The sequence below is a fragment of the Oenanthe melanoleuca genome, chromosome 6 (genome assembly GCF_029582105.1).
Source record: "Oenanthe melanoleuca isolate GR-GAL-2019-014 chromosome 6, OMel1.0, whole genome shotgun sequence".
Classification (NCBI taxonomy): Eukaryota; Metazoa; Chordata; class Aves; order Passeriformes; family Muscicapidae; genus Oenanthe; species Oenanthe melanoleuca.
This window is the reverse complement of record NC_079340.1, coordinates 4883954-4911411: the sequence shown is the minus strand read 5'-3', so window position 1 is coordinate 4911411 and position 27458 is coordinate 4883954. Positions and strand designations below refer to the sequence as shown.

The 27458-nt window shown below is 41.4% G+C and overlaps 1 protein-coding gene across 3 annotated transcripts in view; it reads right to left on the bottom strand.

Annotated features, from left to right (window-relative positions):
* CTNNA3 (catenin alpha 3) overlaps nucleotides 1–27458 on the bottom strand; it is a 382123-nt gene that overhangs the window by 92199 nt on the left and 262466 nt on the right. For all 3 annotated transcript variants that reach the window (XM_056494515.1, XM_056494512.1, XM_056494513.1), the window contains exons 11-12: nucleotides 22880–23036; nucleotides 807–1007 (exon numbers count right to left, since the gene is read on the bottom strand). In XM_056494515.1, the coding sequence (XP_056350490.1) occupies nucleotides 807–1007; nucleotides 22880–23036 (358 nt within the window). The remainder of the gene's footprint in view (nucleotides 1–806; nucleotides 1008–22879; nucleotides 23037–27458) is intronic.

The window sequence follows — 27458 nt, the reverse complement described above, 5'->3', positions numbered from 1 at the left end:
CCATAACTCAAGTAACCTTGCAGAGCTCATGTAACTAAATAAAACTACTGAGCTGCCTGGTCTCCTGCCAATCCAAGCGCTCGCCGGAAGGAGAGGAGAGCCCTGTGAGCGGCTCCCGGATGTCAGAAAGGATGAACCAGGAAGACCTTACAAATATGAATGCTTAGATTCTGAGAATATGGAAACCATGAGCCAGATTGAAATGAAAGCCATCTTTGAGATACCAAACCTCAGTTACTGAATAACTATAAGACAATAGGATGGCCAGCTGAAAGTAATCCCCTCTTGATAGAACAATGTCTTCTGATGGAGAGCAAGTCCAAAGGTCAGAGAAGACCCTGTTAGAGTTCAAAGAGTATTTTTTTAGAGTTTAAAGTAGAACACACTATGGTAATGTAAGGATTCTTATAGGCTGTATGTAAATGCTATAGCATTTGTATCTTGTGTTACATTGGTTAGTGGGAATTAGAATATTCATCATAGAAGAAGATTTATTGTATTGTAAACGGGAAATCTCTCTTACACTTACTGCTACCACCCCTCTCTTACCTCCCTCTTACCCCCTTACTCTCTCTTTACCCCTCTTGCTCTTCTCTTTACCCCCATCCTCTCTCCATCCCACTCTGGGCTGAGGCTGGCAGCCCTTAGCAGACTCTGTACACCCACGCCCTTACAATAAACTGCAAGTGTAGCACCAGCTCGTACAGAGCGGTGAGTTCTGTCCCGGAGGACGGTCCATCCCGATACAAAGACTCCGGCAGACCCGGAGGGCTCAGCTGTGCGAAGGGCAGCAGCCCTGGCCTTACCCGCGCCGGAGAGGTGCCGCACGAGGCCCAGGACCCGCTGGGTGTAGGCGCCCGGCTCGTAGCTGTCCATGTCCCCCGCCACCGTGTGCGCCAGGCGGGCGGCGCGGCCGCGCACCGCGCCCGCAGCGCGCTCCAGCCCCTCGGCGTCCTGCTCCCGCAGCGCCACGATGCAGCGGTTCACGTCCTCCAGGATGTGGCTCTCTGCAACACAAGGCACGGCTGTCACACTCACAGCACGGGGCTGCACTGCTCAGCTTCTTACATAGGATGCTCACATGCTTTACATGCCTCAGGGTGCTCATGCTAAATCAAACTCTAAATTATCTAGAGATAAATTTTTCAACTGGCAATAGTAAAGTTGTGTTTGTGCTTACCAAACTATTATTTGATACTCAAATATGTGGAAATGGGGAAAAAAAATAACATCAGCAAGAAGGACAAAGGCAAAAGAGGAAATAGTGGTACTAAATACTGGTCCTAAACCAAAGCATAACAAGCACAAGGAAGGATTCAAATCAAGTGAGAAGACAGTAATGTCATGAACTACAGAGAGAACAGTTATGTGATATGTTAATATTTCCACCTATACAACCAATATTGAAAGACATACTCTTTTTTTTCAATCAAAGTAATGCAAATACAAAATTAAAATTAGGGTACAAAGGTAGTATCATAAAATATGTTCTTAAACTGTAATACGTTTACTGCTTTACAGTTTAAATACTTCCTAAAAACTTCCCTATTAGTGCTGGTATTGCATTTCCTTTCCTACACAGATCTACAATCTGTTCTGTCTCTCAAGAGAATGTACTATAGGAACATTAGAAGTGCACTTTGTGAAGGCAAGAGATCTGCTCTGTCTTCAGAAGGTACCAGGGAAATTTCCCTTGCACTAAGCCATGAATTAATTCAGAGCTTACATTCACAGGACTGCCATTCAGTACATGAGTATTAAATTATGTTTTATATTTTCCAGTAAATTAGACAATCACAGTAACTTGGACAGATGAAACACACCATTAGGCAATCCTAAACTACTAACTGGGTCTGGCATGACTATCTTGGGATCTGCCTATGCAAAAAGCCAGGAATTCTGGCTCAGTTTGTGAAATGGCTGCATCACAGAATGACTCTGCAAACATAAAACATCCTTATCCTTGTCATACCCATGTCACTGTCCCTGGGTGTGCAGAAGCAGAGAGTTCAGCAGAGCTGACTCATCAGCTCTGTGTGCTCAGTGTGTGCACGTCTGGCAGCTGCACCATGGACTGAGCTCCATGCACACAGGGCACTCACAGCACTGGCGGCTGCCTCAGCTGCTCCAGAGTCAAACACAACACACCCAGTTGGAAAGAAGGGCCCAATGAGCAGGTGAACAAAGATATTCCAGGCTCTAAGCTGTGCTGTACATGTTCTCTCTCACCTTTCCTTTTCCAGGCACCTCTTCCTGTGTGCTCCCACAGGGGGAGCCTTCCAAACAAACCAGTCTGTCAGCGTGCACAGCCATGCAGAGAGAGGTCTGACATGCACAGAATGCAGGAGCAATGACTAAAAAACCCATGCTGCTGCCATGGCTACAGCCAAAATGAAGCAGTACTGGCCACCACTGTCCATGTGTTAGTAGAGACAATGACACAATGGACAGTACAAGCACCACTTCAATGGCCTTGCTGTGAAAAATACTCTGCTTTTTACTGTCCAGCAAAGACAGCTATTAAAGGGATTCATCCTGTGTAAACCAAGGCAGGGCTCTTCTGGGACCTAGCAAGCAAAATATTCATAATGGAAAAACAGTTACCTGCTTATTTCATATGATATGAATCTCAGAGATATTAAAAAAATAAAACTGCACACAGTCTCATGGGCATACTGTATGAATGGAACACATGGTGGAAAGCTGCCAGTTTCCCAACCTCTATAAGGGATGCCATAAAAACACTTCTATGGAACAGCACACTTGACAGGGGATGCTCAACAGAAATGCAACCAGACCTGTATGCTGTAAGCCTGAGATTGCCATCAGCAGCCTCCTTCTGAACTGGCAACACTACTTTTAAGTCATTTTAGAATTGGATATAAATTAGACTATGACGTATACTCTCAGATACTGTGTTTCAAACACCACAAAGAGGGATACAGATTTTATTAATTTTGCATTGGCCATCCCCCTGGTGCTAGAAAAGCAGTGTAACAGCTCTGCTTGCTCCATCTGTCCATGGGCACACATCAGGTGTCACAGGGACCTGCCCAATGCAATCCATCTGTGTACCACACGCTCCCAAGCCCCTGGCAGCACAGCACCATGTGCCATCTGCACACCCAAAATCTCAAGTGAGCCTGTCCCCAGTGTGGGCACTGCCCAGCAGCACGTGCTGAATGACCACAGCCAACAGGCAGCCTCCCTCAAAGCTCTGAACTCTTCCCAGACAAGCTACTCCACAAACAATAGAACTTTGCTAAACTTCATTTTCCCAAGGCACAATTTGCCTCAGAGGATCTAACAGAAAAGAAACAGCACTGATCACAGGCCAGCTGAGATTGTTTTAACCTCTATCTTTCTTACAGATACTTCCTCCTCCTCTACCAAATGCATTAGGTCAACTTTTGATTTTCAGCCAAGTGCCTTACTTCCCAAAGCACCAAAGGAAGATGAGGATGATGGACCATCTCTTTGTCATGAGTCAATGTCGAGCAGAAGAGTTATTTGTAACAGTGGACTGATAGATGTTTAAGGAAATTGTCAGATTTCCATGGTTGCCACAGCAATTATCATGAGCAGTGCACTGCACCTTCTGATTTCCCTCTGGGATTTTGGTGTTAGTCAAAAATGGCCAAAATCATATCTCAGCTGAGCTAACCAATGGCTAATAAAGCTGTCTGACAAAGCCATGACTCAGACTGTCTCTGGGACAAAAATCAATAGCTCTTCCTCTGCATGCCATCTAAGAAAAAGACAGGTGATGCCCTTCCACTCCACTTGGCACTGATAAGGCCTCAGCTGAAGCACTTTAATTAAAGTTTCTCTGCTCAGCTAAAAAAATATAAAATTGTCAAGTAAATGGAGACATCACAAAAAAAAAAAAAAAAAAGAAGAATTACTAGAAATTTAAATAATTTAGTACATGAAGAAGCATTATAAAACTGAATTTGGTCTCCTGAAGACATGACAGAAAATAGAACATTTTCTACAAGCCCTTAATCATAAAATTAGGAATGTGTGCAGTGACAGTCTAGCCAAAAAATGATTTCTACCTTTTCCCATCTGTGGGCATGATAAAATGGGAAGCCTAAAAACTTTGTACAAAAAGTCAGCTTCCTTGTAGATAACTCCTATTCCCTGGGCATGGTATCTTAAGAGTGCTCATCAGGAAAGAATTCTAGGTTTTCCAATAATGGCACTATCTAGTATGGTAAAAGACATGCTCCCACAGAGTCAATGCTTTGATGAACTCCAGAAAGATATCTGACATCAAATAAGTGGTAAGAACATCCATATTTAGATTTAGCAAGTTTTAGTGTTGAAGTTAAGAGAACAAAGCAACCAAGTGCAAAGTGCAAGTCCCAGTATACAACTCCCTGGTATCACCTTTCTTGTATTCAGATAGGAAAAAAACCAAGCAAACAAAACCACAAAAAAACCTCAAAAAAAAGTTAATCCCCACCTTTCTGCTACATACTGAAGTTCAGACAATGCTCAAGGCTAAATCTCCATCAGCAATCTTATGAAATAAGATTTTCTTGGCACTTGCAGATCTTTTAATAAAGTATCTATATTCTACAAGCAAGACAGTGTCTTAGTCACTACTCAGAACTAAAATCACTGGTAATCACTTTATGTCCAAAGTTCCTGGCAATTTCAAGAAAGGAATTTTTAAATTAATAGAAAGTGCAGAAAAATAATTACTTAGAACAAGGAAAATACACATCCTTTCTTCTCTAATTGTATTAACTAAACATTCTTCATCTGCCAAACCTAAGAAACTAAATGATAATTTCTAATACTGTTTGTTGCTAATCCATCTGCCAACACTGTCATTCTACCTCAGACCAAGGGTGGCACTGACAGGCAGGGTTTCCAATTATCTGGCATTTAGCCAAATGCATTCACACTTCTGAGATGCTCCAGTTTTACACACACACACACAGAGCCATGACATAAGTTCTGAAGTGTTTACTGTCCAGCTTAAAAGGCAAGGAAACATTTGAACATATCACCTGTTGTCTTGGTTTAGGGCAAATTTGAGAGGACATCTCTAAATGGGGTCCCTCTAGGAAACAGATTCAGGCACCTCCTCCCCCAGCAGGTTCAGAAAAATATTCCCTTGGAGAAAAGTGGAAAAAACCTGTTTATTTAACAGGTAAAACACTCCCCAGGACAAAAATGACCAATACTAAACAGCAAAACCTCTCACCACTCTGAAAAGGTGACAGACCCAGAAGAGTCCCTTCTGTGGGTCACAGCCCAGCTCACTCAGGCTGTTCTCGGTCCCTTCTGTGGGTCACAGCCCAGCTCACTCAGGCTGTTCTCGGTCCCTTCTGTGGGTCACAGCCCAGCTCACTCAGGCTGTTCTCGGTCCCTTCTGTGGGTCACAGCCCAGCTCACTCAGGCTGTTCTCGGTCCCTCTGGCCTGGGAAATGTCACAGTCCAGGCCAGGCCTGGTGGGACACAGGTGTGAGCTCCCAGTGCCCTTCTGGGTTTTCAGTCCAGAGCAGGTTCAAACAGTCCAGAGAGCTTCTCTGCCTCAGCTAGCCTAAACCTAACTAAGAGCAAAGGAGAGCTCTCTCCTGCTTCCACTGCAGACAACCCAGTTCATGAGAAGGATGCAGGGGAGCAAGTGCAGTCCCTGAAACTCTGCACCTCTGCTCTTCCCCTTCACTCCTGGAACCAGTCCTAGAACTCAATAGCAAACACAAACAGAACAGGTGACTGGGGATACAAGCATCACAAATGTCAGGACTGTTATGGGTTAGGTGTTCAAAGAGGCAAGAGCAGTGTTGGTTGCTGTGAAGTTATTTGCAGAGGCACATCAGTCTCAAAGACAAAGAGTCCCAGGAGTTAAAGTCCATGCTAAAAGCTTTCTGGCATAGAGTCCCAAATGGAAGCAGGAGCTACAGTCTTGTACAGAGTACTGAGCAGAGGCAGGAGCTCCCATGGTCACCATGATGATGGTGGAGGAAAAAAGCGCAAGAGAACTCTCACTCCAATACACAGATTCTTATTTACTAATTACCCAATGAGCTAAAACCACAAACCTGAAGCATTTCTTCTAAACCTATCAGAATTCTAGTTCTATAGTGCAAGAGTGGTGTTAATCCTTACATAATCTATACATAGAGCAGACCTATTTACACAAATGGTTCTAGCTTGTTCTACCTAAAAAATGTAAGCAATGATCTTACTATGTTTTCATTTTGTCTAGGACAAAGTTTGTGAACTCTCACCAAAGCTTGCTCCTTACACTACTTTCTAGGCTTTTTACTCAAGGCACTTAAAGCATATTCTTTCTTACTTAAAACTAAAGCTTACACTTCTACTAGATGTCTGTGTGGCTTAATGTACTTTCTTAAAAGATTTTAATTCAAAGCCTGCATTCTGTTCTCTCTCTGAGACTCAGAGAAGCCTCTGCTTTACACACTCCAACACAAAGTCACCCCAGGACACCTGTGAAGACCAGAAATTAATTGATGCAGACAAGTGGGTGCAAATGCAGTTGTTTCTAAGTGATAGAGAAAATTAATTTATTATTCCTTTTGTGGCAAAAAACTATAACCTCCCTCTGAAAGGAGAATTGTGTCACCAAGAAAGATCAAGCACATACATGAGAAGCCTCCTGAGTTAACATGTATGCCTCATGTTAGTGGGACAGATTTTCCATGGTCCAGGAAACAGTAGGCTAACTTGAGAAAAAGGTAAAATCTGAGTTTCCAGTATCACAGGACAGAAGACAGAAATATGGCATCTGTCTAACAGTGAGCTGGAGGCTGCAAGCCAAGAGCTAGAAGACAACAGAAGAAATAGGATGGAAGATGACTGTGAGGAGAGAAAAGTGGGAATAGCATAAAGGTACCCCCTAGGCAATGATCTTCAGGATCTGCCATTATCTGTGCAAGTCCCCACAGATTATTTTTCAGGGAAAAGAGACAATACTTAATGTTTTTAGAAACTTCAACCTGTAGTCTGAAACACTGGCTTCAGTTTTGTTCCAGGAAAACACTATCTGAAGTGTGTATTTCTTCCAAATTTTACCTTAGGGTGAACAAAGCTTTGACTGCCTTGGCAGCTTCTCCTTAAGTTTCATTCATATATGCATGAATGAATCTAAAATGTCAGTATCTAAACTCATGACAGCTAAAATAAAAAACATGAACAAAAAAACTCTCAGAAAAACCCCATCAACAAAAACAACCTAATCCACACAGTAAAACCAAACCTACCCAAAATTCTAAGGCATATCACCCCCAAAACAGAAAAACTAGAAGAATATATCTTAAATAAGTACCTACTAATTACAGAGTTGGCAGCCCAAAATTATCAGTTTAACTAGCTGATAAAGGTTTCAGATTACAGAAAATGTCTCTGCCTGCATGACTGAGAATCTTACAGAAGAATTTGAAGAATCTCGTTTCTTTCCCTCATTCCTTCTAACATGATTACAACGTTGGTTTGAGATGCTAACTGCTTCAATCAATGCCCTCTATTTTGTGGGCACAAAATTCACCTACAGACAGGTTTCTGGACTGTCAGCTTCCCCATTCAGCATCCAGATGTATTCCAGGACCTTGGGGAAATGCAGGAAGCACCAGCTCAGACTCTCAGCATCCCTGAGTGTCTCTCCTCTCCTGAAGCCTTACACAAGCCAAGCTCAGAGCTCTGCCAACAGACAAGTTCTCTGCAGAAGCACACAGGCCAGCCTGGAGCAGGTAAGGACCTGGAGAGAGCACAGAAAAGAGGCAGGCCAGAAGCATGAACACTGCAATAGGACAGGGACAAAGGGAAGCCAGAAAAAGCAAAAATGCCAACATATCCAGCAGGGCAGGGTCACTTCTCCATCTCCAGACTTCAGCTGTCCCCTGGGCTGCAGCCCAAGGCAACACTTCCCCCCAGGAACATGCAGGGGTGACATGTACTCACAGAGCTTTGCCCCAGCCCCTTCATCTGGCCCAGCCCTCTTAAATCCTTCTTGTGCCAGCTGAGCAAATTCCTGATTTTAGGGCAATCCACCTCATCCTCCACATACACATGTAAAGGTCTGCAAAGACATGGGAGGTGCCCATTTCTCTTCTCTGGCTACAATCATCTAAGAAGGCTTAACTCAGTTTTTGTTCTAAACTTACAGAGCATGGGTTATACTACCCCTCAACAATGTACAGAGGCAACATAGAGCTTTTTATGTATTAATACTCTGTAACACACTGTTTACTCTGTACAAGGGAAAAACAAAAAATTGGAAATGGCAGCAGGACAGGAAAGAGGAGGCAATGGACAGTAAATAAAATAGAGCATTCTTTTTTAATCCTTACAAATCACTGTAACCACAAACTGTGTTGCAATATGCCCTCCTGCTCCTTTACAACTGCTCATGAATTCCAGAATGATCACCACAGATTTTCCTCAGACTGGCCATGTCTCAGCTATGAACCAGCTAACTGTAATGCTGATAACACAGTACTCATGATGTTAATAACAATTCTCCCCTAGAAGAGCACTCTCTTCACCAAAGTAGCTGTAACCAAAGCCAGCAAGTTTCTTCCAAGAGGGTAATTTACCTTCTTTAATTCATCAACTTCTTGAAGTACAATGGAATAAACCCCTCCAACCTCCATTTGACCACATTAACCCCTGATAACAATGACCAGAATGCCATTTGGCCAACATGAGGCAGCAAACCTTCTCCTAGGAAAACTTGACTAGGAAACCTTTTTCTGCCTCAACTTCAGTGTGCAGTTCTTTACATGAGAATTCTCATGCTACATGTGCAACCTGGTCTAGCTGATGGTGTCCCTGCCCAAGGCAGGGGTCTGGAATTAGATGGGTTTCAAGGTCCCTTCCAGCCCACAATCACTCTACAATTCCTTGATAGTCCCCATTTCCTCTCCCACAGCACGTCCTACTTCAACTAACCTGCTTTATACACCCAGCTTTGCTAAACTGCTCCAAAAAGTAGCCAATACTGTATTAGGTATAAATACTTTATTTAAAGTGCTTCCAGACAGATCCAAGAAGCCATGAAGTAATCAGCACACATCCTCCTCCTCTGACAATGATTTTTAGGTATTTAAACGTTAGTGGACATAGAATACCAGAAAAACATTGCCACGTAACCTAAATTCTGCATTAACAGCTTAATTGACTCTGGTTTTTCACTTTTTAAGTAGGAGGCTGGCAAATGAGTGGTAACAGTTAAAATGGAGCTGCTGAGGATTGGGGCAGGAGAGAAGGGGAATGACTGCAAGGGATTCACTGGAATAAAGAACTCCCAGAGGTTGTTCTCAGTGTGAATACAATAGGGACACAGCTGTGAGCAGCAGGACAGACTGGACACTCGCATCCCTTCCAACCACAGTGGTTTGGGGATTCTGTGACAGAGAGGGAAGAGCAGCAAGAACTGCCAGCCAAAGAGCATGGGCAGGCCAGGCTCCCCAAATGACTGGAACAGGCCTCCTCCACATCAGCCAGGCCTTTTACAGCCTCTGACATAGAATTGCTCAGAATATCTGCCACCGACCAGCAGCCTTAACTAAGGCTTTTCTTTTGAGCTACTTACCTTAGACATAATCATTCCTTTTCACTCCTCATTTTAGCTACTGGATAATGGAGAATTATTTGCCTTAGAAAATCCTGTCACATTTTCTGTTAGCATGTGGCAGCCAGCTCAAAAAGTACCCAGGATAACCATTTCCTTTACACTCAGTCCAGCCTGTTCCCTTCATTTCCACCACACTGCACAGCCACAGCATTCATTATTCTCCTTAGAACATTCCCTCTCAAAAAATACAGGAGACAGTTTCCCTTGCTATCACTTCTATAAACCTCAGGTAAAAATTCTGGGAGGCTTCTTCCTCCAGGAGATGAACTACAGAAGGTGAGAAACTTTTCCTAGCAACTTGCTCCTTTATTTCTTCATTGCCATTAGTTTTGGAGCAGCCTGCTGGAAGTGTCTGTGGGAGAATTCTCACCTACAGGAGAGCATTCTCCTTCAGCATATAAGCAGAGGACTGTTACACATAGAAAATGCTCCACAAGCCTTTGCTTGGTCTTTTGTGCCTTACCTGCCAGCCCAGTTTCAATGAAGAGTTGCTTAACCACCCAATTAAGTAAAGCAGATAGAAGCTACAAAAAAAAAAAAAAAAAAAAAAAAAAAAAAAAAAAAAAAAAAGAGTTGTATTCTCAACACTATGAAAGTTGAAATTCAACTTTCCATATCATTTGCCAAAAGAGGAGAACTAAAGTCTGTACTTTCATTGCCCTAGGTGAAATATGAGTTGGCCCTAAACAGGGCATAAATAAATTTGTTTTCTGCCCTTCTATGGCTGGGAAATGGAAAATTTATTGTTGCTTTCTAAATTCTGCATTCAGAATCCAAATCTAGCTAAAATACTGCCTAACTCCATGAAAATCTCTCTTAAAAACCCAGAAAGGCCCTGGTAAATCATATATCTTTAAGTCTAAAATGGCAAAAGCAATATTCTCTGAGTAAGGGATTATGGGAAGGAATTAGTTTATGCCAGGAATTACACTGATACTTATCTCATTGGAAATGAAAAGCCTTTGGAACAGGGAAATAACCAGCCAGATTACAGGGAAATAGCTCACAGCACCTATCTTACAAATCAATGCATAGCTGATAACCTAGTTCATAATTTCAGGGCAGATGCTACAGAATGAAGAGCCAGCAATCTTCCCAGTTTGGGCCAAACAGCATAAGAAGAAATTAGCAATTACTAGGGAATATTCAGTGTCTGTCTTTGCATCAGCTGGAAGGTTTGGACAATTTGTCACCTTCAAAAGATTTCATTTCCTCTGGTGGGGAGAAGGGAGAATTAACAAACATGATAATACATCAACTATTTCCTCTGCAAGATCAGGGGTGTAAATTTGGGGAGCTTTGTGTTACCTGTTTCACAGTGTGTGCAAAAAAGCAGACTATGTTAAATGGTGGCAATTTCATTGGTCTATAAAATATTGTTAAAAGATAACAGCCATCTGCCACTCCTAGGTAACTACTCAGATGAAAACACTGACTTTATGATAATATTCTCTTGTTACGGCTTTGAACCTGCTACAGCAAGCATGTGATCAACACCCAATAATGCCTCTTACACAACAGCCAATGCACAGAGGGGCAAGTGTTAACAGGAAACATTTCACTGATGAGACAACTGGGCTAGGAAACTCCCAAGCCTCCCTACAAAAACAGTCACTTTTCAGCTGTGACAAACTTGTTCATTTTCCTTTGCAAATTGTGTTCTTTGCTGTTGAAAAGTTACCTCTCTCTGGCAGAGAAAAGCTGCTTCTCCCTTGGATCAGTTCTCCCCCTGAAGTCCAAGCTGGCACCATTTTTGCTCTTGGTGGAGAACAGGTGCTGCCAGTTTGTTCCCAACTTCTCTGGGTTTCAGAGTTTGGGAGGCGTGTTTGGTTTTAAGCTTTATTACACTACCATCCACCAAATCTGTGGGATCTGCTAAACTAGCCTTGACTTCTGTTGCCCATAAGACAGACTTTGTGCACCCCACATACTCAATTAACACTTTTTGATTTCACACTTGCTTTTTTCTCCCCCAAGTGCTACAGGTTCCCAGCTTTGTAGCAAACAAACATATGTGGAGGTTCCAAAGGCAGGCTGCCTTTGGATTGTCAAAAACCCTCATTGGTATATTGCTGCTTGATGACAGGTTCACAAGAGGGGACCTTCAGGGAACACATGGCATTCAACAAGCAGCTTTTGCTCACCTGGTGCACATATGCAAGTCTGTTTTCTTGTGTTCCATTTTGAGAGAACAGACAGATTTGACATGCTGCTTCCAGCAATAAAAGCACACTCCAGTTTCAGAACTACAACACAACTGGAATCTGCTCTCCCAAAGATTTTATATCTCATCCTTGAAACCCAGTCCCACATTCTGCATCACAGTAGCAACTGTCACTTAAACTCTTAATGCCACTGACCAAAATTTTCCCTTACCATTTGGTTGTGCTTATTTTCATACCAGGTCTGGGCACCCTTGTGTATGTTACCAGTAGGTCTCATCACAAAAAACAAGCAAATCAATTCCTACAAAGCTGCACAAAAACATTAAAAGCTACTGCCACAGCTGCAGCTGGAAAACCATTAGCAGGCAGCCTGGCAGGAAATAAACACACAAAAAATTAATCCAAATATGCATCAAACCCATGAATTTTAGAGCATCCTTCATAGGCTGCCAAATCTCATACAAAATGAATTCCAAATGCATCAGCCTTCAAAACTTCTGAGGAAGATGCAGTAGTTTGCAAAGCTTGTGATGAGAAATGAATCTTGCAGCTAACAGTCTCAGCAACAACTGACAGAAATTCAGTAACAACAGAGCAGGAATTCAGTATGAAATCTCACTTTCTGAATGGAAATCTCAAGTCACCATAATGCCAAGTCCATGCTGAACTGCACTACCCAGCTCCTTAGTCCTGCTTACTTGCTCAGTGACTTCACACACCCCATTCACTCTTACCCCTCAACAGCTCTCCAAAAGTTCACCACTAAAATGTTCCCATAACCTCATAACAAGTGCAGAAAGTCTTGATTTGGAGCATATTGATTTCAAATAGCAGTTTTTCATGGGACAGAATTCCCAAAATCAGCCTGTCACACACAGACCCAGTGACTAGGACATGGCACACCTAACCAAGCAGTCCCTAAGAACACACCTACTGCCTACCAAGTGTAATACTACTAAAATGTTTGCCCTGAAGTCTATGCCAGGAGTGCTGCAAGAGCAATTTGCATTTAAATCAGTGTATCAGGACCATAAGCTACTTCTGAGGCAAGAATACAGGGTTTAGATACCAAAGGGAGGCAGGAGACAATGCAACATTTTCAATCAAAACAAAATGGATGCCATGACATCAACAAATCTCCAGGAAGAAGACATTCCTCTGAAGAAAACTGAAAATGACTCCTTGAACTATCCACTGAGACATGCAGCCTATCAAGGTCTATTTATCTTAATAACAAAGTAAGAGAAATGGATTACAGTGGTGCTAACTGTGGAGGTGGCTGGGAGGAATCAGCAATCAGGAAGCTGTACGTAGGATTTCTGCTGGCAAACTGGTATAAACTACTGTATAGAAGAGAACAGAGATGGGAATACCATGTAATTAAGCAGAGTCCAGGCAGCTCTTTAGAGTAGAAAGCTGTGTATGTATCAGCTGGAGGCACCAGTGAAGAATAGCTCCAGCTAGGAACTGTACTCTAGATTTCCAAAAGCCTTCCAGCTGCACAGGATAAAGGACAGATTTACTGGTGGTACTTCTTACAAAGGACAAAACAAGGGGCAGGAATAAGCAGACAGTCTTCCCAGCTCTGTAAGCCAGCATTTCCACAGGGATTGGCTCTGAAATAGTGTAATTCAGTGCTTTCAAAAGCAATATAAAAGGAGAGTATTGAAGTCATAAAGGAGGGAATTTTCTTGTCTTTTCTCATTCCAGGCAGTCAAAGCTGACAACAAAGCACTGAAGACTATATCACAGCACCAAGTGATCAGTGAATTAAGCAAGCCAGTTCAATGTCAATGAACTCAAATATGTAGTGAAAAAAACCCTAAGCCTATACAAAATACTGACCTATAAACAGGTTACTATGGTTGAGCACAAATTTCTGAAGTCAATTAAGAAACCACTAGAAGCACACTAGCTCAACAGTAATTAAAGGCAAATAATGCTGTGATTTCCCAAAGAATACCTGATAGTAAAGATTATCTAAGATGCTGCAAAGAGTTCGTGCCCCTACTTCCATTTAAAAATATCCATTTTAGTAAGCAGCACAACTAAACCTCCTACTCCTCCACAAGATACATTCCTACATTGCTGAAGTGACAACTACTATCATGTTATGGAAGAAAAAAGTCTAAAAGAAAGGGCAGGGGAAAGTAGAGGGTTGTCCCAGTGAGGGCAAAGCAGTATGATGGCTTTGACAGAATTTCCAGGTGGGTCATTAACAGCTAGGAGTTGCACCAGCAAAAAAACCCAACTTTGCATGCTCAGTGCCACACAGATCCAGCTCTTAGTTACAGCAAAAAAGGGAAAAATTCAAGGCTATTTTCTTACAAGTCAGTGAGAACAATGAAGAAGGAGCTTTACCACTTTAAGTTTAGCAAATTCATATTCATCCTGAAGCACATTACAGTCAGGCTGAACAATCCTGGTATAAAAGTTATTGAAACCCACAGTGTAATTTACTCTCCTGTTGAAACTGTAATTAAGTGCATACATCTCTTCTTAGATTCTTGTGTTTATTCTCCTACAAAAGGCAAGGCATGGTATTTTGTTACTTCAGGTGCCAGAAAGCCAGCATGAAAACACTGAATTGAATCTCAAGTCTCTGAATAGCATCTTGTTGGTTTGGGCTGTTTTCCCCACCATCACCACAGCTATGCTAAGGGCCAATATGTAATTGGCAATTTTTGTGATGTTTTCATCTGTAAACATGCTACATGGGCTGGAAAAGTGGTAGTAAACTGAACCAGAACTTTAAACCATTGATGCAAAACAAATCATATTGAGAGAGATAAGCAAGATGGAAATCTGAGTCATTCCATGACTCCTTGCCCAATTATTTCCAGAGTATTTTTCAGTTTGAGTGACTTCAACTGCCCAGACTGCCATCTTAATGACTGCAAGTGATCCAAAGTGATTGAAACAGAGCCTGGTCCAATCCAAAACTGAATGCTGTTAATACTTCTGTGCTGACACCTGCCCTTACCATACTAAGAAGTGCTACTCACCAAGTGCTGGTTTTTAACATAATAAAAGATGTAGCAATGTGACCAAGTTAAAAGAAGGGTGATCTTGGCCCTACAAACAAGCCCTACTAGGGAGGCCCTTAGCTCTGAGTCCCAGAGCCCAGACTAAGAGCATTTCAGTAGCCACAGAGATGAAAGTTACTGCACTATTACAGTATCTAATCTGAGTAGCCCAGATTACACCCAACACTTTGTATCTGACCTGAGCAGAGGTGTGGATTTTAACAAAAAACAAGTGACCAGCAAAGCACATAAAGCTGTGGCAGTGCAGAACTGCAGTAACCTCAGATTACCACCTTCCATAATGCAGGCTTAGTGTAGCTGCCCAGCACAATGAACACTAACACACTCCTGAATCACTGAATAAAACCACAACACAAAGTGCATCCAAAAAAACAGGCAGAGATGTCATACACTGTTTGCAAGTGGCTCCCCTAAATTAGCAGACAAAGCATTAAACATCTACAGCCTTACCCACATCCTGGCATCTTGCAGAAGGCTTTTCATTTGGTTTTAATGAGAAAAAGAGGAAGGAAGGACACTAGAAGTTTTGGAACATGAATTTCAAAGAAAAAAATATTAGGAGATTTTGGGGAGGGAAAGGAAGGAAACAAGAAATTTTCAATGGAAATGCAAACTACTAAAGAACTGACCAAATTTAGGAATGAGGAGAAATCACTTATAAAATGGTTTCTAAACTTCAAAATGCTACAACATTGGATACAACCTTTCAGAACTTTTAACTTGAACTTCAACAGTTGGTATTAAATAGATTTCTGAGCACATCTAAAACTTCCAACACAACTGGAGAAGAATTAGCAGGAATGGAGAGGCTTTTCCAGAGTGACTACCACTGCAGTTGAGACACAGTTTACTGATGTGTGACCATCAGTGGGAGCCATCACAGATGCTAAAAGCAGCAGGAGCACTGGTTAGCAGACACAATGAACAAAGGAGAAAATGTTAGCCACCTCTCTCAAAACAGTAGAAATTAAGTTAAACTCAGCTATTTTTAGCTGGAAGTTTGCAGGTTCTGTTGCAAACAAGAAAAGGAGGTTTTATACTAAAACCCCAGAGCTTTCTCCTCCCTTCAGGTCTAACAAAAAGATATTAACACCCCCTTCATATCTTGGCCTGTTTCCATCCTGCCTGCCTCCCTCCTGCAGCAACTATAAATTATTCTTTCAGATTATCTGAGGTTCTGGGGAAAAAAATAGCCTAGCACTGGGTAGATATGACACAATCATGGATAAATGAATATGATGCCATTACCAGGACAGGCAGCAGAGAAAGTTATTTCTTAAGAATACCTTTATACAGAACGTGACACTGGATAATGAAGAACAGTTCAGCAGCACAGTAACCACCACAGGGCACAGATAAGCAAGGCTGTGTGATATTCAGAGAATATTATAAAACCTGGAAGAGTACTTGCATGTAATTGCACTTAGGGATGTGAAAAGGCAGAGGAACTAAACAGACTTAAGTTTTTGGGTTTTTTTAAATGACTGATGCAAAGTAATTTTGAAGAAATAGAGGAAAGATCTGCCTCTATTGTACAAAATTAGATAATGCTACAGATCTGCTACATATTTGAAAATCCAACAGGAAATACATCAGACTGGAAGATCAAAGGGAAAATTAATAATATTTTATATTAGTCTTATCTCAGCAAGTGTTTTCTCTATTTAGGAGAGAATGACTGCATCATCCAGAACAAGCAGTGACACACTTGCAAATTGAGCCTCTCTGTGCACTGAGTCCCAAAGAAAAACAAGGGAGTAAGCCTAGGAAAACTATTCAGCTGGAGATGGGGGAAAATATAAAATCACCTATTTAGGAACTACTTATCTTTTAAAAATTATGATTTATAACAAACACTGGTTTGATACTAATGCAGAGAATCATAAAAAGCCCGTAACTGTCTAAGGTCTCTTAAGGATGAAATATGGTAAGACTGACAACTGCTCAGTGCAATCAATGGGACCTGAGTCCAGGGGCATTTGAGCAAAGAACTGCACAAACTTCACTCAGCTGTTTTATGCCATCAATCACAAACAGGTATTAACATAAAGCCTACAAAGAACACCAACAATATACAAAGCAATAAAACTGAGACGAAAAAGTCCATCTCATGTAGCTCTTCCAAAGAGTGTAACAAAAACCAAACAGAACTTTAAAGCCTGGAACAGCTTGAGGAGGAACATTAGCAAACAAAAACTGACTTCTGTGCAATCCAGCCAAGAATTAGTACAACAAACCAAGAGGTTTCTGACAGGATCTTTTCTAAAAGTGTTCAACTAGGTTAGCACTAACAGAAGTAATGAAGCACTGGGTCCTCCAGTTCCAGCCTCCAAAACTTCTTATGGAAACACTCTTACATGAATCTACTCCTAACTGGTGTGATTCAGATGTACTTCATTCTTCTCTCAGCAATGCAAGGAGGAGAAGGGATTTGCAAAGCAGACATTTTTACATTTTATTGCAGTAGATTACCACTAGTTAAGTGCTGCATTGCTTAAGTTTTATTGCTTAAGTTTTGTTGTTCAATAATAGCTAGGACCAAATTAAAACCAAGATTTAGACCATATATAACTGAAGAAGTTTCAAATTAAGTTTCTGCAGGAAGCTGGAAGTTTGCCCTGCTCTGCACAAGATGCCTTAGTAGAGAACCTCCAGAGCTCTCTTCTAATCCCTGTTATTCTTTAATTCTGCTCCCCTATTCTGCCATTTTGTGCTATCCCACACAGTCACAGCCCACCTGACCCACTCTTTCCTAATCACCTATTGAAATCCTCTCCCAACAGCAGAACCTGCAGCAGCTGGGGCTGCAGATCTGGAGCTGGAGATGTTGGGAGAAGAAGTGAAGGGTATTCACTCTCTGTGCAATCAGTAAATTCAGTTTTTAGAAATGGGCCTGTGGATAAAACACAGAAGGTAGGTTCTTTTTCCCCAATTATTTCTGCTGGTGTTTAACCAAGAACTTTTCACTGAAATCAAACACAGTCAAAAATACCATCTCTTACAGCTCTTGTTTTTTTTGACAGCCATAAGATTGCACCCACAAAGGGGATTTTCTCTATAGCTTTACTGTAACATCCAATCTTCTGCTGCTTTCCTGGAATTATAAGTAGTTTCTGATGGCACAGGTTTGCATTAAAAGGCAGCTTTTGTTCTAACACGGTGGCATCATACTGTTTCCCACCAAGCTTGGAAAAACTTAATTTTTAGACTCCAAGGGAAAGGTTACAAGACTGGAAACAAATATCTAAGTTGCAGGATTTCAGACTTTTCAGCAATTCCCTGCACACTCCACGTTTGGAGTGTAATCTTCTCTACCCCATTTGGCAGGAGCAATGTGCAAGGTTTCCCTGGATGTGCTCTGAAAGTCTGCCCACCACCCCAGAACAAGAGTACCACAGCAAAGTGAACTGTGGCTCCTCCTTGTCAGGAGTCACTGACTGGTTCAGTGAAAATGTTATTCCCTTTTGCCTACTCAAGCTACTTTGAATGTTCCTCCATCCCATCACAGAACTTCCTCAGCAGTCTCTGAAACCTTTGCCCATTTCAGGCCCCTCAGGGCAGTTCCCATCAGGAGCTGAATTTGTGAGGCACCTGTGGACACCTGATAAAACACTGCTCTGTGCACAGGACTAACAGGGGCAGACTCCCCACTCTCTCCTGCAGATTGACTTGCCTGTGCCCACACTTCCAGCAGTGGAAACTGCATGGGGGACTCACAGAAACCCTTACCTGAGGCACACATGTAGGTCACTGCACTCACTATGACCTCATCAGCTAAAGAGCAGCAAATAGAACTTCTGGTAGGGAAACAACAAACTGGGCATCAGACAAAAGCCCCTCAGTGTCTAATGACTTATTGCCCACATTTGGAATGCATTTGCCTTCAATAAAAAGAATTCCATTAAAAGTGCTGATGCAACTACAAGGGACAAAATGCACTTTAGACAAGCTGTAGTTTAAGGGTTCATTTTACACAACAGAAAAGGCTCTGTGTTATTTGTGGACTGTACTTGAAGACAGATTTACTCATACATAAGGAGGAATGAGAAAAGACCTGGACAAGAAAATGTTTTTATGAAAACATGGCACTTCCATTTCGGCAAAAGTGGAGCTCCTATTATAAGATTTTAGTCATTGTGATATTATAAATATGACAGCAAAACTCAAGACAGCATAGGGGAGCTGAAGAGAAGGCTCAGCTGATGAAATAATCTTAGTTTGGGCAAGCACATCAAGAGAAGGACACAGAAGAAGCACAGAGGTCTGTCATGCAAGCTCTTCAACAACACAAAAAAGGAAAAAAAAAAAAATGCAGGTCCTTAGAATTTCTTATATATAAACACTTCAGATCTGAACTATATAGTCCTTGAAAAAGTAGAGACAGTTCTGTGCCTAGAAGATCCAAGTCTTTTCTTACTGGTTTTCTAACATATGATAAAATTGAAATACTTAATAATTGCAATTAGCCTGTCACTGCAATTACACATCACCATCAGGCACAAAACACGTAAGAAAGGAAATACTGACATCTCAGATTTTCCACCTACACCCACTAGGTTTACAAAGGCAATTTTGAATAAAACTATTAAAATAACACAGAGGAATCAACATTAGAAAATGAGCTCAAACTCTTCAGTCTAACTGTATGAGGAAGACACAAGAGTCAGTTTACACCAGAGCAGACAGCTGAGGAGAAAACCTCAGATTTACCAACATGAATGCAATTCCAAGCATAACAAAACTGCTCTCCTGGAAATTCATGCATCAAATGCAACAGCACATTTTAATTTATGAGTCTGCAGACTTCATATCATCATGATAAATGGATGACAGTAATTTTTAAGTTAATGGCAGCAGGTTGTAAAGATTAACACCCACATTCTTCCTTGCATAAATTAACTACCCAAAACCAATAGGCTGAGACTTATTCTCTGTTCTTACAAGGTGTAACAAATCTATGAACAACAGAATCATCATTAATAATGCTTCATAATTACAACGACTTTTTTTTTTTTTTACACAAGTCATTAACTCTTGCATTCCTTAATAAGGAACAGACCTCCACTTAACTATTTGCAATCAGACCCCTTTTTCACTTGCAGAGACCTGATTTAATCTTTTTTGTTCTGTAATGCTGTTTTCCTTTGAATACAGTACCATATATATTTAGTAAATAAAAAACTGAAGGAAAAAAATAAAATTTTATCTGAAAAGCAAAGACCAGTACACTTAGAAAAAGAACAGCATTTTGTTTATTAGTAGATTACATTTGTAAGAATGCAAAAAAACAAAAACAAAGCAAAACAAAAAACCCAAAACAAACAAAAAAACCAAACAAAGTAAAAACAACCAACCTTCCAAAGGCTCACAATTCTCCTTTCCTGAGTGCCAGTGGGACAGGAGGATTGTCAGAAATAACTGACCTCCCAGTCAGTCAGAGAAGACATGGGAAATTAACTTCAAAGCAGGCAATTCTCTTGTATGATGCAGAGTTCTGAACCACCAGGACCACCAGGGAAGGTGTGTTTACTGTATTTCCTGAGTGTTCTGTAACTCTGCATGCAATTCTGACACTCCAGGATTCATCACCTCCCTCCCCACCTGCATGGAGCTGACGTGCCAGCACAGCATAGAATCTGTTCAGAAAGTGTTCAGAAAGAAATCTTTATTTAAAAGCTATTTCTCACCCAGAATGCCCATGCTGGCATGAGTTGTACAATACTAATTTCTGTAGAAAACACAGGGCCATTCCAGTGGTTCTGGAATTCCTCTCCTTTCAAACACCATGCAAAACTCTCAATGCACATTATCTTTCCTGATTACTGAATCATGTCCAAAAAAAGGCAGATACCATCTTCTCTTACACTTCTAACCTTTCTATTTAGACAGAGCCGTATGTGAATGTTTAATTCCTCAGAACATAGCAATGGTGCTAATATCTTGTGGAGTAAACCCAGAGTGGCTTGCACTGTTCCTTACAATTACTCCAAGTAATTACTTCTTTGTACATGAGCTAGAAAATAAAACCTTCCCAAAGCAAAAAGGTGACATTGCTATAGAGAAACATCTTCAACAGAGCACTTAAGAATGAGCATGACACTTGAAGTTCAAACAAATTAAATTAACATGTGCCAAAGGGTTCTACCAAAGCTTTCAGAAGGTGTTCTACACACAGCTGAAAGCAAATACCACAATGCTCACCTTTCTGGGACCTCATGTCATGTAAGCCTAAACAACAGTGCTACCTGAATTAGTTCCTGCTTTTACTTACTGTGAAATATTGTCCATCATCCAACTGTGTTCAACCAAAGAATGGAAATATACTAAAAGCCAGGAGTCTGCTCTGAAATGAGCAGCTGCCCAATGACAGATTTTTCTTTTACATAATTATTATTGAATATTTAATTTTATTCTTCAAGTCAAAGGAATTTTGGGAAAAAAAATCCTGAATTGTTCAATTTCAATGAAACATAGCTGTATAGCTAAAAAGAATCATTCAGCTGAATGAGTTTGACAGAAGATTTTTAACCTCTATGAAATCTCATGAGTTTTATAGAGATGCATGTATTTTATTCATTAGCAATTGACTTATTTAATCTCTTTATTAACAGCTTTAGCAATACCTGCATAAATTTCAGAAACAGGGAAGGTTTGCACTATAAGCAAGAGGCAGGCTCATAAAGGCTCCCTTCCATCAAAGGCTAACTTAGGGAGAAAATGAATCTCAGGTTATGCTTCTCTGTACTGATACAGAGACACACACACAGGACAGTAACTGAATAACTAAGCCACAGTCTTTGCAGTGAATTCCTCCAGTCTCAGCCCTGTCACTTGCAGGTACATGAGCTGAGCCTGTAAAGCTAGGAGCAGTGCCCCACAGAGGAAAAGCCTGTACCAATATCAGCAGCCCCTCAGGGGCCTGCAGAGCCATGTCTGCTGTCTGCACTGTAACACCCACACCCTGACCTAAGGGACAAACAGCACTCAGCTGCTGGGACTGCACTCCAGCACTGCCAGTCCCCAGACAAGCTGTAGAGCAATGATTACCCACACTCTGCCCCCTTTCTGGCAAGTCTGCCCTCATGTTTAATGAGCAAAGCCCAGCTTGGGAATATGAACCCACCTGTGATGCCTCTCACAGGGCTTGAAACTACTGACCCCTGCAGAACTACTCATGTTTCCTACTGCTGCATAAACCAAATAGTCCAAGCTGATGGAACTGAGCCCAAAGGAGATGCCCAAAGAGAAATGGGCAAGCACAGGGCCCACTGACCATATGGACACAGAAAGTAAACCACATTTAAGGCAGATGAGACAAACCTTTCCTTCCTTTCCATATCAAGCTACTTTAAGATAAATCAAAAAAGTAGAATTATAGAAATTTACATGTGCCTCACAATACAAAGACTTCTCAACTAGGTATATCAAGGTGTGTTTTAGCAGGAGCAACACAGAAAGCAGGCACTGTGCAACTGAAATGCTCCTGTTACACACTTTTCCTCAGTGAGGGCAGAACCTTATTTCAGAGCTGGGATCTTTAAACTGCAAAAAGTGAAGACAGTATTTTCTGTCTCTTTAAATGCTGAAGACACTCACTACTTCAGTAAATACAATTTTCTACCCAGGCCTCTTCACTGAAGAGATCTGTAAAAATACATTTTGTGTGACAAATATCTGTGACACTGAAAATTCCAGAAATTCTATTGTGCATTCCACAGTAACTGGAACACAGGGTATCACAAGAACCTCTTGTTTAAGGTATATGCACTTCCTTTTCTTGGAGACTTCTCACAGCTGCAGAAAGGATTTGAAACTGCAGAGGGAAGTGAAGCAGTAGGGATGGATAAATGTACCCCTGTGACACCCACCTGGGACTTCTGCCCAGCTCCACACCATGCACAGCAGGAATACCCATGGGGTAGGGACATTTGAAATAGCAGCAATGGCTTCACAAACCATTATACAAGCTCATCTTTCACTGCTTTCCTACTGGAAAGTGATGAAAAGATTTCAAAGCATATAAAAGAACAGTGGGATTCTGAAAATTATCATACCTGACACAGCAAGGAAATCATCAATACTTGTTATGTCATCCACAGCCTCAGTAAGAACACGGATGTGATTCTCCCACGTACTCCTATACATCTCCATGTTGCTTTTCACAACTTGACTTTTTGGTCTGGCAGCAAGGGCTAAAGCAGCATTAATAACCTGTACCAAAAACAGACAAAATCAACTAAATTATTTCTTCAGAAATCAAATCTTACATTCTACTTAACACAGCAAAGCCGCATTCCTGCTCTCCAAACGAAAGCTTTGCTCAGCTTTTGGTTCTGTTCTCAAGCAGAAATATCAGTTAGATGTTCCTTGGGCCAACTTCCAACTCAGCTGGAAATTAAGAAGGTGATGGAAGGGGACAGCAGAATCCCAACATTTTGGTTTAGTTGGAAAAATCACACTCTTCCAGTTTGCAAGATATCAAGTACAAGGAGGTTTTCATCACACACACTTACCAGAACAGCAAACATCAGGTCTGAGTTTAAGCTCTTTAGCATCCAGAGCTTGCTATGCAGTATCTCCACAGAGTATCAGCCTCTGCCATGTGAAAAGGGAAGGCTTTGCCAGAACAGGTGTGCCTTTCACAGAGGCACAGCACAACTCATACTACACCTAGATAAAAGCAGCAGACTGCTTGTGCTAAATCACTCCAGATTAAAATCAGGAATTATGTCCACATGAAGAGGGTAGATTTCATTTCTTTCAGAAAGAACTAAGTGCAGATGCAAACACTGCATCCCAAAGTGATTCTTTCTATAGATACTTATTCAGCCAATTAGCTGGAAATATCTTTTTCCTAATATGGAAGTTTATTGATGTGACATACATAAACATTTTTAAATTAAGCTATCACATGCTGGGTAGAAGCTGAACATTAATCTTGCACTTGCCTTTTTTTCCCTTCTGAACACTGCTTATTTATCAAAGGGGGAATGATTTTAAGACAACCAAACATCAAGCAAAACATGGGGACAATAAAAACAACACACCCTTGTTGCTGAGTATGGGAGAGAATTAAAAAGCACAGGAAGAGCAGCAGGAAAAGAAGAAAAACAACATCACAAATGAAATATATTACAAGTTATCCTTTGCTTTCTGAAAAAGGAAGAAACATTCAAATTGCACACTGGCTCTGGGAAGAGTCATAAAAAGACTTTGCAAGATACTTCAATAGACCAGAATACACTGGTGCAGTAAGAACAAGAATTCTGCCCTCCCCATTTTGGTCAGCTGGGCTCCTGACTCAGTAACACACGTGTCATAGCACAGGAAAAGAGCAGGAGCTCTGATACTGCCAGGAGCAAAAGGCAGCAAGGCTGGCATCAAACAGGCACCACTACATACTGGGGGCCACTTTTATAACAGTTGGATGCATGTTGTAATTAATAATTCTTCCAATTCTAACTCTAAACAGCTGAAAATGTTGGAAAGCAGGTTTCAAGCAGTCATCACATGGATTTCTGCCCAAATCATACACTTTGTTAGGGTGCACAGCACACCCAAAACCTCAATTTAAGAGCTTGTCCCTGTACAGTTGCAGAGAAGGTACTGTCTCCAGTTTCTGTTCAGAGAATACACAAGATACAGAACTTCTCACATGCAATGCAATATATAAAAGCCCATTTCTTTGCTCTACAGCAGCTTCCCCAACAATCTTAAAAGTAAGAAATTTGCAGGAGTTGAGGCTTCAACTGTTTTCATTCCTATCACGCTTGATCCAATTTCACAGGATCAATTTTCTAAGCCAGGGGCTCAAAATTTCACCTCAATAATTCTTAGGTCACATTGGTCCTGTTTTGATTTACCACACTAACAGTTTAGGTTTTAAAATGTGTCCATCAAGACTGAAAAACTGAACAGGTAATTTCTAACTTTTCTATTTAAGCCCCTAATTAGATACTAACTGAAAGTCAAACTCTATTCTAGTCGAATACAATAAAGTCTTCTTACTGCATTTTCTTCTTTGTTTTGGCAGACTTACCAGGTTGGCTCTGCCAAAAGTAACAATGAGACTGTAAAAAGCTGTTTCACTATCAGTACCAGCATCTTTTATCTCACCAAAGATAAAAAGAACCAACTTTTGTCTCACCACATGCAATAATGAGGTGAAGTGCTTGGGAAGATCACCAAAACTGTTAGAGGATGTAGCCAACTTGATCAGATGGGTGCATTCAGAAATCCTGATGACTCCAGCTGTGTCTGGAAATGAAGTCCCAAAGCCTGCAGTAACTACAGCCCAGGATGGTGGGCACCCTGCCCTGACAGCACAGCTGCACTGGCACATGGGCTGAGGCTGCAAACCATCCCTCTAACCACCTCAGCAACACAAACCAGAGCATTTACCTAAGGCTTCTCTCAGGAAATTCACAGCTGCAAGTGAAACCAGGTCCATTCCACACAAAGGCAGCTAATCCTGAATTAAACATTAAAGGTGACACTGTTCCTTATGGCTCCCCTGGCACATTGCTCTAAAAGCTTCCTCAAGTGTGGAAACAACTCCCAGACAAACATACCACAGAACAATTCAGACTGCTAGCAATGGAACCAAAATCCTGTCCTATCTAAATTGCAGAGCACACTGCAGACCCCATGTCTTCGTCCTGCCTGGGAACCACATCAAGGTATGAGACCTATGAGCCCAGTAAGGCTGCTGAAGTTTGGCTAAGCACAGATCTGGTGAGAGCTTTGCTCTACCTGGGGCTGTCTCAAAGCCACAATCCACATGCATGGTTCAGACCATGTACTCTCAAGTCCAGCCTATCAAACTAGAAGACACACATTATCACATAAGTAAAATGGAGACTTTAAACCCTCTTCTCCTGTAAAAAGAAGAAAATAAACTCAAACTTCATACTAGGACATACTCAGACTCACCAACAAGAGACCAAGTGGGAAATGCCACTTCCTTAGGCTTCATGAAGTTTATTAGCTTTTCTACTTCACTCCAACTATCATTCATGGTGTAGATTTATCATCTGAATTGGCCTCAAGAAACAATGAGAGCAAAACAAATCAGAAGTCCCTGTTTTACCACTGCTTCCTGATCTAAAATAAGGTTAACATTTGTTACTGGCTAATTAAAGATAGCCTTATTCTATCTTATTACAGCATTATTAGGCTGTTCAAATTCCATTATTACTTTTTCCCCATTTGTATTTCTGCACACAAATATCACAGTTCAGCTTACCAGAAAGTTGCTACTACTCCAGCTCACTGCTGGGGCATTTCACTAAGAGCTAAATTACCAGTTGTCAAATAAATCCTTGGACTTGTGAGCAGAACCTAGGCAAGGACAGCATCTGCTATCATTAACTGCCCAGCAGCAATATCATATGTCCTCATCAAGTACAGGATACATCATACACTATACATTCCATCAAATGAGAATCAGTCTCTGAAGTTTAACTGCTCAGTGATCACACAAGTCGAGAGAAGCCTGAAGACACAGCAAAATGGTGACAGCAATAAAATAATCCTGCTTTCTACTAACTTCTGAACAGCTGGCTGCTACATCAAAATACAGGTACATTCAAATGAAATGTGAGGTGTGCACAGAGCATGCAGCTTCCAGGGACATACTCCTGTGCACAGTGGCTAAAACAGGGCATGTGAGGGGCACAAAAAGCAAACATCAAGACAACAGGCCCACAAGCCCACACCTGGACACTGCTCATGCAGTCACCATAAGAGTGGCACTGTTACTCCCTCATTGCACAAGTGACAGCTTGGGGACAGCAGACACCCTCCCTGCCACAGCAGGCAGGGAAGCCCTGCTCAGTGAGATGGTGCCTTTAGGGAAGGGTGACTCATCCAGCCCGAGGTCAGGCAAAAGGAGACAACCCAAGAGTAAAAGGGCATATGCAGGGTTGGATTAACATCACAAGAGAATACTTTTACAGTCTCTCAATTAAAAGAAAACAAGAAAAGAAGCAATGGCAAATGTCTGTTATGGCAGTGACTACAGCAGAAGAAAACTAGAAACTTCTTAGAAATTAAATATAAGGATATTCTGAATACCAAAAACTGTTAGCACCTCTAACCAAAACAAGGAAAATACCTTAATAGCTCAGGTTTTGTTTGGTGATTATCTTTCTTTTCAGATGAGCAGGAGCTGGCCATCCAGCAGATTAATTTCCAACAAAATTAGGTGGACAAAGGCGTCAACTTGACAGAGTAACAGCAGAGGCAAGTTCAGTCAAATATTTCTCAAATATGCTTGAGAAATTTACTTCCAAGAACAGAAGGGTCAGTTCTGCCCTACTGTAAGGCACTACAGCAAAGCTGTAAGGGCTCACCCCAGGGTAACACCATTTAGAACTTGAGCAGAGTTTTGCTACAGGAAGGTGAAACTTTTTAGCTCTGTATTTTATTGCTAAAGGAAAGATAACAGGATGGTCCTATTCAGGTGAGCAGTACATCAATGTGTCATTTGAGCCTGGCATTTCTAGAGATCAGAATTCACGTCTTTGTTTAAAACTGAAACTCTTCTCTGCATCTTACACTGATCCAAATTAATTTATGTAATGTGGCCAGCTTCTAAGCATACTGAACAAGATTAATTGAGCTATGTACATG